Source organism: Pimephales promelas, chromosome 24 (genome assembly GCF_988280905.1).
Source record: "Pimephales promelas chromosome 24, fPimPro1.hap1.1, whole genome shotgun sequence".
NCBI lineage: Eukaryota > Metazoa > Chordata > Actinopteri > Cypriniformes > Leuciscidae > Pimephales > Pimephales promelas.
The window spans coordinates 13,642,394-13,654,220 of NC_142792.1; the positions used below are offsets into that span (position 1 = coordinate 13,642,394).

The 11,827-nt window shown below is 38.2% G+C and overlaps 1 protein-coding gene across 1 annotated transcript; it reads left to right on the forward strand.

Annotated features, from left to right (window-relative positions):
* Nucleotides 1-80: 80 nt before the first annotated feature.
* Nucleotides 81-10,362, forward strand: cdpf1 (cysteine rich DPF motif domain containing 1). Its single transcript, XM_039668333.2, has 8 exons — nucleotides 81-337; nucleotides 7,183-7,294; nucleotides 7,462-8,605; nucleotides 8,707-9,020; nucleotides 9,098-9,195; nucleotides 9,324-9,452; nucleotides 9,547-9,668; nucleotides 9,871-10,362. The coding sequence occupies exons 1-3, from the start codon at nucleotides 228-230 to the stop codon at nucleotides 7,606-7,608; spliced, it is 369 nt and encodes a 122-aa protein (XP_039524267.2). The 5' UTR covers nucleotides 81-227; the 3' UTR covers nucleotides 7,609-8,605; nucleotides 8,707-9,020; nucleotides 9,098-9,195; nucleotides 9,324-9,452; nucleotides 9,547-9,668; nucleotides 9,871-10,362.
* Nucleotides 10,363-11,827: the final 1,465 nt, after the last annotated feature.

Below are 11,827 nucleotides of genomic sequence, written 5' to 3' on the forward strand. Positions count from 1 at the left end.
TACAGGCGCCATCCTCTGGGTCATCTGATGTACTGCAAGCGTAAAGTAAAAACTGGAAAGTTTGTCCTGTTTGACGCGCCGTAGTGACGTTACAGATCTATGGAGTGCCTTGAGAACGCGTGGTCGTTCAAAACAAACGGGTAGCTGCTAGGGTTTGTTTGAACCATAGACAGTAAAAGAAACGGGGAATAGGAACTGTGCTGCAACAGGACGGCACTTTAGAGCGGATGGATTTGAGCGAAGGATCCGCGCTGGGCGTGTTCACCTGTGAGCTGTGCGAGCTGTCCAGCCCATACAGTTTCTACGGGCAGAAGCCACCAAACACCAGAGCAATAGTGTGAGTACACAAGGATTTGTCAAGTTGCTTAGCGCAGAGAATAGTCGCTCATTGCTCTAATTAATTTGACACAATTATGTTATTTGGTCTTGTCACGTTACTTGTTGTAAAGCTTTAACCCTTTACCTGTCACCCCCACTCCCCTTTTGATAATTGACATTCAAATGCACTATTCACATGGTTGTAATTGAAGAATGCTTTGTAATATAAAGAAAACAATCAGCAGATTACTTAAGTGAAAGCACTTCAAAAAATGAATGTATGGGAAAGTTATGGAAGTTATAATTTACAGTAAATGAAATATAATTTATCAATATATATGGTTTAATATAAAATAAATATTGTACAAAATGTGTTTTACTATAAAATGAAAGCTATACAGCTAACCAAGTTGTGTTCCAAATGTAAAGTGGATATCAGAAAAAACTGAAGTTCCCATGAGATTTTGTTTAGGCGTAGTAGCAATTCCATTGAATTGACAAATAAATTTGTATCCAAAATACTAAATATGGAACCTTGAGACTCAGACCTCTCTGACAATATGTGTTTTGTCAAGATTATAAAAGGTTTTGATAATACATTTTGAACGATATGTTCTAATAATGTTTTAGGATGAACTTTTAGCACTAAAAAAGAAAATTTCATTTATTATAAGTGTGTGAGTCGACCTTTTGTGACAAAGGTGAGGCGCACTTGTCATAAATTCATATATTACTGTTCATTCACAATTTGTAAGAAAAAAACAGTGCCATTTGAAATTTTCTTCTTTATTGATGATTTTTATCAAACTTGTATATTTAAGTTCGGAAGTGAAATGACTGAACTTAAATATACAAGTTTGATAAAAATCATCATTAAAGAAGAACATTTCAAATGGCATTTAGAGGCTTTTGCATCTTTTTGCATCCCACTACCACCATACTGCCCATATTGTGTTTGTAGATTTTTATTTCCATCCTTCCTCCTATGTAACAATTGGCATTGTCAATCCTGTACAAAATAAAATATGATAATATAATATAAGACAACCTTCCTAATTCTAGTTCTACATTCTAATTCTACAGCATTGACAATGGCAATATTGATGATGATGATAATAATAATAAATGACAATGATGATGGCAGTGGTGATCACAACGGTGAGAGCAAAAGACAGCAACAACAGCAATTACAACAATGGAACAACAAAAAAATAAAATAAAAGTGAAAATAGTAATCATAACAGTGACAGTAAAGATAGTAATAACAATGATGATAGAAACAAGTTCAAACAACTAAAATGCACAAATATTCGTGGGTTGGTTCAGAAGGTGGGTGGAGTCAGAGTAAGAACAGAGAGAGGATTCATAGCTGTAAGAGGTCAGAAAGTGTTGGACGGCAGAGGTCAGTTTCAGATGTGTAATTATGAAGGGGAGATGCGAGTTCCATTGCAATGAAGTCTGTTATATAAGATTTTTCCAAATGTTAATGTGTAATTTATTTCTGGTTTTACAGTTCACGAGGATAGTTTTCTTGCCGATGGTTAGCGCTATGAGGAGTATTTTAGAATTTATAGTTTTGTCAGTGATTATTGTGAGGTCCCCCAGCAAGCAAAGGGAATTGTGTGACCTCTTCCCAAAAGTGTTTGATTGGAGTGCAGTGCCAGGTTGCATGGATGTATGTATCTGTAGAATTTTGATTGCAATGTGTGCAAACTTCTGATGTGAAACCCATTTTACCTAATCTATTGCCTGTCTAATGTGTTCTGTGGAGTATTTTGTGTTGTATTAACTGAAGATTGGCATTTTTGGACATGAAATAGATGTTTTTACAGATTTGGGTCCAGAAGTTGGCATCAGGGGCTACTGAAAGATCGTTTTCCCATTTTATTATTGGTAAGTATATAGTCTGAAGGTGATTTGAGATAATTTTGTATATTTGAGAGAGCAGTTTCTTTTGAGAGGAAATGTTGACCAAGTCTGATATTGCGGGTGGAAGTTCTAAATTTGTATCTCTGATGTTTATTTTTGCCAGGACAGAAGATTTGATTTGTAGGTATTTTAGAAATTCGTTGTTCCCGATGCCATACTCCTGAGCCAGTTGTGGAAATGGTTTAAATGTGTTGGATTTGAAAATATGCTTGATGTGGGCGATACCCCTTTCCGCATGTGTGAAAATTCAATGTTTTTTGATTGCTTATAAAGTCACGGTTGTTCCACAGTGGGGTGAGGTTAGATGGAGCTAGTGTAGAGTTTGTGATTTGGTGAAATTTCCACCAGGCTGTCAGAGTGGCGGCTATAGTCACTGCCTTAAAACATGTGTGTTGTTTAATTGATTTGGTGAGGAACGGTATGTCAGCTATATTTAATTGTTTGCATAGTGATTGTTCTATATCTAGCCATATAATATCAGATTGGGTGGGGTGAATCCATTTGTATATGTATTGCAGTTGGTTAGCCATTGAGTAATATTGGAAATTTGGTGCTTCTAGTCCTCCTTGAACCTTACTCTTTTGAAGTGTAGTGAGTTTTATCCTTGGCGTTTTATTTTGCCAGTAGAAGCGAGTTGTAGTGGAGTCTAGTGATTTAAACCAGGTGAGTGTGGGGTGGGTTGGAATCATTGAGAATAGGTAATTCATTTTTGGTAGAATAGTCATTCTTATTGCTGCCATCCTGCCGAGGCACCTGAGCAAATCGTCTTCTATTTTTTTAGCAGTGGTGTGAAGTTGAGTGTTACCAACTCTGACAGGAAATCTTAATGGCCAAGTAAGTGATGTGATCCTGACAAATAGGTATTGGTGATTGATGGGGTGCCACATCCCATTTGGTTTTATGTAAAGGGAGGATGGAGGATTTATTCCAGTTTATTTTTGAGAAGGACTGGATTGTTTTGATTATTTCTTGAGTAGATGTTAGGGGTTCTTGTATATATAGTAGGATATCATCTGCATAAAGTGAGATTTGATGTATTTGTTGTGGTGTTTCAATAGCTTTGATTGCTGGGTTTGGACGGATAGTTGCTGCTAAAGGTTCAATAAAAATGGTAAGTAGGGATGGAGAGAGTGGACATCCCTGCCTCGTCCCCCTGTGCAGTGCGAAGCTTTGTGACGTTAGTCCGCTCGTTGTGACTGTGGCCGATGGTGACGTGTATATTATAATATCTTGATCCAGTTAATAAATGACTCTCCAAATCCGAATTTTTTGTAACGTGGTGAATAAAAATTTCCAGTTGACCCTGTCAAAAGCTTTTTCGGCGTCTAATGTGGCAATGAGGGTGTGAGTAGTGCATGAAATTGTATAATCTGCGGGTGTTATTAGATGCATGAAGCCAGTCTGATCAGGATGGATTATATATGGAATAATTTGTTCAATTCCATGGGCTAAATGCTTTGCTGATAATTTTTACGTCCACATTTATGAGTGAGATAGGATGATAGTTAGATGTGAAGGTGTGGTCTTTGTTAGGTTTAGGAATGAGTGATATAAGTGCTGTATTCATGTGGGAAGGGAACTTTGCATTGTGTTTTATTATTGTTCTGCTAAATAGTGGGTATAAGGTTGACCAAAAATGTTTGTCGAACTCAGCAGGGAAGCCATCTGGACCTGGTGCCTTATTATTTTGCATGCTTTTCAATGCGGAGTGAAGTGTTTATTTGTTCCATGTTGAGTTTTGGTAGAATGATGTTATCGAGGAATTGGGTTATGTCTTCTTGGTTGGGCTCAAGATCGGATGAGTATAGTTTAGTATAGTAATGTAGAAATGTCCTGTTTATCTCAACTGGTGAATTGGTTAGCTTCCCTGGCGAGTTTCTGATGGAGGTTGTAGCTGTTCTTTCTTTATTTCTTTTAATTTGACTAGCTAAACATTTTCCAGATTTATTGCTATGGTGAAAAGTTTCTTGACGGAGCCTGTGAATCAGAAATTGGTTTCTTTTGTTTATTATTTCATTGAGCAACATTTTTTTGTCTGTAATTTCTTTATAGATGCTTTCTGATTGATTATTTGCGTGTAAAATACGCAAAGTAATACGCCTTTTTCTTTTTATGTACTGAATATGATATAATTTTCCCCCGTAAAACTACTTTCCATGTTTCCCAGAGCAGCGATGCTGACGACTTTGGAGAGTCATTTATTTCAAGGAAGGATGTCCACTCTCTTTTGAAGTAACTGTCAAATTCTGGATCTTTCAATAGTGATGTATTAAAATGATGTATTAAAATACATAAAAGATGTAGAATAAAAGGTGTTATATATATATATATATATATATATATATATATATATATATATATATATATATATAATTTCTATACTCTTTTATATGATATACAGGTTAGTAATAATAATAATAATAATATACCCCCAAAATAAAAATTATAAATAAAAATACATAAATACTCAGTAAGGCCTGGAAGGTTGTTTGAAAGAAGTCTCTTATACATACCAATATGGAATTGAGTGAATATTGAATGTATTATAAAACATAGGCATTTGTTTTCCTGTGAAGGCAAAGCTCCATTACTGTAGTTGTCAGTTCAAGATCTTGCAGAACTTAAATGTGGATTTGGTGAAAAGTAAATATTAGTAATTATTATTAGCTGAGAATGGTTGTGCTGCTTATTGAAATATGGAGGTGTTTTTATTTTTGCATGTAGATTTTTGTGATAAACGGAAAAATAAATAGGTAATGTATTTATTTATTTATTTAGAAAAGGGACAGTGTACATTAATAAACATTCTTAAATGTAAATGTACCCAAATTAGCCCAAAGGCTAGTTTTCATTGGTAGTCCCTTTGCCAGATGTTATTAGGCTCTTAACTAGAAAAAAAAAAAGAGTTAAAAATTACAGCAATACAACAGTCATGAAACTAGAAGTATACAAAAAGACAATGTATATATATATACAGACATATACAATTTTGGATATACAATTAAACCCAAAAAAAAAAAAAGAGAGAAAAAGAAATTAAAAATAATTTAATTAAGTATGAAAGAATAGGTCTATAATAAAATTAATAATAAGGTTAGTAATAATAATAATAATAATAATAGAGGAGCAGTGTTAATGTTCACAGTGTTGGTTATGTAGAAGCCATTTCTTAAAATTAAGCTTAAAAGAGTTAAATGATGTGCACTCTCTAATTGGTTGAGGTACTGTATTCCACTGATGTGAAGCTTTGTATGAGAAAACAGCTTGACCGAACGATGTTTTCCTACGTGGAATTATACAATCCGCTCTAATTGCACCTCTTGTAATTCTGTTTTCAACAGATTTAGATGTAATAAAATCTGCCAAAGGAGGTGGAGCCAAACCATGCATAATCCTATAAACTAAACAAACATTTTTGAATTTGATGAGATTTTCCCAGTTAAACAGATTATACTTATTTAAAATGTGACAGTGATGAAAACTAAATTCTTTTTTATCTAAAATTTTTAGTGCTTGTTTGTGTAGTGATTCTAATGGTTTTAGGACTATCAAATGTGTGTTTGACCAGCTTGTCAAACAATATGTGACATGAGAAAGAATCATAGAATGGAAATATATCTTTGCTGCCTGATTTGATAAACAATTTCTAATGAACCTAAAATGAACCAAGTTAAATGTAATCTTTTTGCAAACTTTTTTTTACGTGAGTTTTAAAAGCAAGATAGGAGTCCAGATGTACCCCTAGATATTTACATTCTAAAACAACTTGTACTCTTTCTCCTGAAATAAAAATGTCCTGTTTTTTATCAGATCTATGTCCTTTAGAAAAGAACATACAAACTGTTTTTGCCACATGTAACCTCAGAGAATTCTGATTAAGCCATGATGTAACTTTTACCATAACGTCTGTCAATTTTTTTGCAATCTCTTCTGCATTTTTACCATTTGTAAAGATGACTGTATCGTCTGCATACATTAAGATATTACATTGTTCACACTCCTTGGGTAAATCATTAATATGCATGCTAAAGAGTATTGGGCCCAATATGGACCCTTGTGGAACACCAGTTGATAGACCTAATAAATTAGATTTAAAATTATCAATTCTTACTAATTGAGAACGGGAAGAAAGGTAAGATTTGATTAAATGTACAAATTGTATAGAAAAGTTAAAATCATACAGGTTTTGCAAAAGATTATTATGGTTTAGAGTATCAAATGCTTTCTGTAAATCAAGAAATACAGCCCCCACCATCCCACCTTTATCCATTAATGCTTTTACTTTTTCTGTAAAGTAACATATAGCAGTTTCTGTTGAGTGATTTGCCCTAAAACCAAATGGCATCGGATGTAATTGGAAGGAACTATTATTGAGATAATCAATAATTTGTTTGGCCACTATTTTTTTCAAAAACCTTTGATATTGTAGGTAGGACACTAATGGGCCTATAATTACAAGGTAACCAATACCTCCCTTAAATATAGGAGCCACAACCGCTGGTTTCCAAGAACTAGGGAATATCCCTTGATTTATTGATTTATTAATGATGTATGTTAGAGGGTTGACTATTGAGGAACTAATTTCTTTTAGTAAGAGTGTATCCATACCATAAATATCCTTAGCCCTTGAGGACCTCAATGACATGACCACTTTTTCAACCTCTAACTTAGTTACTTAGGTTGTGTAACATGTAACATAGAAATGGGAATTATCAGCAAATAGAAATGTGTTATGAATTTGTATTGCACATTTGACACATTTACAGTGCAAGACTATGGATGTGAGTTTGGAGTAAGAGTAAAAAAAAATGGAATTGGGTCGTGAATGATGTAAATTAAGACAGCTCTAAAAAGGTAAATACTGTCATAAAGGAGCATAGGTTTTCCGTGTGTGGTTGAATGATGTCAGTGATTAAGATGCGCTTTGTCCCGCAGGCTCTTGGAGGAATGTTACGGCACGAAGGATCCTTTCTGCCCGGAGAGAGAGAAGTTCCTCGTTTTAGGATCCAAGTGCTGTCTGTGCAGTAAGACGGTGTGTGTAGGAACGGTACGTGTGTGTGACTACGTGGAACATTTCTTCTTTGTCTGCCAAAAAAAGAATTGAATTGATGAGTTAACTAAAAAGTCAGTCCTTAATATATTGTGTATATGAAAGCAATCAATCACAATGTATATTTGAACACATCAATAATCTTGTTTTTCCATCAATGACAGGAGTGCAGTCTGTTCTACACCAAACGCTTTTGTCTGCCATGTGTGCGGGATCATCTTCATCAGTTTCCAGAGCAGGTTCAGAATGAGGTGCAGAGGAAGAAGAGCGTCCAGAAGACGTCGTGTTCGGTTACGAACAGAGGACACTAGTGAGCCTTCTGTCCAGACAGGGGATATACATTTTGACAAAGCATCTTTTGATGGAAGTTGTGTTCTGTGACGAGTGTTTGTACTATATGTCAACTATGAAAGAAATAATGTTAATTTGCATGATGATAAAATGATATAGATGAGTTTTGAAGCTGTTGTTGGAGGAGTGCAGAATTGATGTGAACATGGCCAATATATACATCACATCAGATATGAAAAAAGTCAGTTGTATGGTGCAGATGTTATCATTGAAGGGATAGTTCACTTAAAAAATGAAAATGTGCTTTTACTCAACCTCATGCACAAAATATCAGTTAAAGTAACGTTGGAAAACCGAGTTGACGGCACCCATTGACTTCCAAGTAGCGAGTTACTCCAGTCGGTGCTGTCCACTGTCTGATTTCCCAAATTGTTCAAAAGATCCTAACTAAGAAGTGCAGGTTGGGTCCAAGTCGAGGGTAACATTTTATTTGTGATACACTATCCCTTGATAAAAGATGGTGCCTGGCTTGATTTAACATTGCTATGTAGAAATATGAGCCACTATTTAGTGGATTTTATGCTGACCAATAAGAAGCCAGTATTGGAACTATTCCTTTATGGCTTTCATTTTTGCCTTGGTTGATACACAATTTGATACTTGCCATTCTAAAGGCATGTTCACAAAAAGAAGTGTTGAAATAAACAGATCTATATTAATCAAAGAATTGTGTCCACACAGCGTGCAGAAACATTGTTTATTCTGTTGTACCACTTGAAACGGTTCTAAAAGTAGCGTTCCTTGATGAAACTGTGTGTTATTGGTATACGCTAACCTGTCACATGATTAGGTACACCTGCTTGTTAACTCAGATCTAATTAGCCAATCACAGAGCAGCATCTCATGCATTCGGGCCTTTAAATGCCTCGCTGAAATCAGAGGAGAATTGCCAGACTGGCTGGAGCTGATGGAGAGGCAACACAACAGTCGCTCAGCAGTCGCCTTGTTACAACTGAGGTATGTAGCAAAGCATCTCTGAACCCACAACACGTGGGTTTGTCAGTGAATGTTCTAATTTGATTGAAATGTAAGGTTTAATCCTGTTTGTTTTTGTGAAGGTCCAAGATGTGAAGTTGCTGTTGAAAGCGGTCTAGCTGAGGATGTTTTCCACACAGAATAGTGAGGTGAGACTGCAGTTTCAGGAGTTCCTCTCTCTCTGAGCGGACATCAGCCGGAGCAGAGGCCGTTTCCTGGCGTGGTGCAGTCGGCTCTGTCTCAGCCCGCTTGCTCCGAGGTTTACAGGCAGGCAGCTCTATCTGGACTGGGTGTATGTATCCCTCCCTCTCAGACTGCCTCATTCAGTGGCTTTCGTGCTTGCTTCTCCAAAGATGCGAGTAAGATTGTCACTTGCTGGCCCCACGAGACGTTGCGGGTAAATATCTGTTTGTGTCCTGACGCTGTGCTGTTTTATGTGACCGTTTCATGTGACACAATACATGTCCTCATTAGGTGTTTAAAAGGAGCTCTCGAGAGAAGCTTGTGGAGCTTCAGGCTCACGACGAATCTGGGCTCTTTTGTATCCGGCGGCTGTTAAGGCCAAATGAAAGGTAATGAAGCTTTAATGAACCGTTCTCTTTCAGTACTCGGGCTGTCAGAAAAGATTAGTGTACTGTGTTGGGTGATTTTTTTGCTTGTGCTCATTGGTTCTGTCTTATTGTCTGTTGTACGCATGTAGGTGTTTGACCTAGAGACATCAGACCTGCCGCCGGAAATGAAGACGAGTCGTCTGAGCACAATTCAGTATTGCCACGCATGTCCCAACAGCAGCCCGCTGGCCGTCGCTCTCTCTCGTGACACTGTGGAGGTACGCCACACCACACCACACCACAGTGCTGAAATGTGCAGGTTAAGTGCAAGCACTTCCAAACGTAATAGTTCTCTTAACTCTGGGTTTTTAGCCGTGGAACGTTGAAACCAGTAAAAAGGAAGCCGACCGCAACGGTCACCCGAGCCGGGTTCGTCGTGTCCGGTTTTCGCCCGACTGCTCACTGCTGCCGTCCTCTTCTGAGGATCAGACCGAGTAAGCTAGCTTTGGTCCTTTTCTTCCTGTACTGTTTCTGTTGAGGCAAAGTGAAGATGGAAGAGGTCAGAACATGTGTATGTTCTGACTTCTTCCATCTTCACCTTTTCCATCTAAAGGTTTAGTTGATAAACATTGGTACAAGTAATGAAAGGAGTAATTGAATTTGTTTTCCATTCTCTGTGTTTGATGTGCCATCTAGGAAAAAGGGTCAAGTTCTCGGGTCACACTAGGACGGTGAAACCCTCATCCCACGTGGATCTGTGAAGACTCTACTGTGATTTGAGATCATGGGAGGAAAGTACTCTTAAAAAACGCACAACTAAGCCACCCATGCAACATCGTGGACTTTGTCTGAAATGGCACTCTTGTGGACTTGCATCGGCCACTGCATGTGATGTTTTTACTGTGACAATCTGTGTTTGAGTGCAACTACTGTGAACGCTCGTTCACGGCCCAGTGTGGGATGTGACCCGATGCCTTAACGTGTCAATGTGTGTGTAAATGATTAAAGAGTGTTTATTTTTTTTGTAGCTCTGTTTGTATGCATTTTGTATTCTGAGAGGCTGACTAGTAAGGTGTAGCCCAGTATGTGTAGGTTTCTGAGTCTTGCGAAATGCAATGTGGAATGATGTATGTGGTGCAATTGTAAATGGCATGTGTTGATTTGAATATAAAGTGAAAGATCACAAAAGCGAAGAAGTCTGTGTGTTATTGATGAATGTTTGAAGCTTGTTGAATGCGAGAGGGAAGAGGATTCTGACGCACAGGAGTGCACACGTTCCTGTCGGCAGCTGCTAGGTGAGTACGGACGGCACACCGTCTTGTCGGAACGTCAATGTTGGAGCTGAAGTTGTTTGTTCATGATGGCATGTAGTTTGAATGGTCTTTGTTTTTGTGTTTCTGCAGGACTTTGCTTGAGCGTCGAGAGGAAGTGGAGCCAGGTGAGTTTGCAGCGGGGTGCGTTTGTGCTCCTGGTCGAGGAGGAGCAGCCTCGAGGAAATTGCTTTAAGCAGTCTTCTTTCCATTGGGATGGCTTTTAGCATTTGCTTTGTGACAGGAGGTGTTATTGATCTGAGTTTGTGCAAGGTCAGATCAGTAACGCTGATTAGTCGCTTTGTAAAAGAAATGCAAAAGCTATCCTAATGGGAAAAAGCTGTCTTTGGTTTTGATTGTAGCAATGGATTCAAAGGCTGTGAATTTTTGACTGGGAACACAAGCGGTCTAGTGCTTCCAATGTTTGATCCCCAAGTATAGCGATTGGGCTACAGGGAAGAAAGATTGGAAGCACTAGCAAAGATTATTGTGCAAGTCATTCCTGAGTCACACCAGAAGAAAATGTCTCCAGCAAACCATCCCACGTTTGTGAACTTGTAAACATTTTGGACCTGTCATTGAAATCTGCAGTCTGCACTGAGATTTGAATGAGATATCCAAAATGCTTAGTGTTTGGGCTGCTTTGTTGGAGGGATGTGTCTCTTTTTGTGGTGCGTCTGAGGAATGGCTTGTACAATGATCTTTTGTTGGTACCTCTAGTGCGGTGGTTCTCAACTCCAGTCCTCACGACCCGCCGCTCTGCGTGTTGTGTGAGTGTCCCTTATTGAACACACCCGATTCAGACTTGAGCTGAGGATCTGAATGGGCTGTGTCGATAAGGGAGACTGGCACGACGTGCAGAGCGGTGGGTCGTGAGGACTGGAGTTGAGAACTCCTGCACTGCAGGTAGCAAAAAGATTGTTGTCCAACTCATTCCTGAGTCACACCAGAAGAAAATGTCTCGAGCAAACCATCCCGCATTTGCCAAGTACTAAACGTTTGGGCCGTGTCATTGAAATCCGCAGTCTGCACTGGGATTTGAATGAGATGGTCGAAATGTGTAGTGGTTGGTTGGGATGGTTTGTTTGAGGGATTTGTCTTGTATTTTTTTGGTGGTGTCTCTGAGGAATGATTTGTCCAATAATGTTTTTGCTACTTGTAGTGCAGTGGTTCTCAACTCCAGTCCTCTGCGTGTGTTCCTTATCGTGCACAACTGATTCAGATCCTCAGCTCATTTGTGAATCTGGTGTGTTCAATAAGGGAGACATATGCAGAAGACTAGAGTCGAGAACCAATGCACTAGAGGTACCACAAGTTATTTTCGAACAAAACAGGCCAAAAAA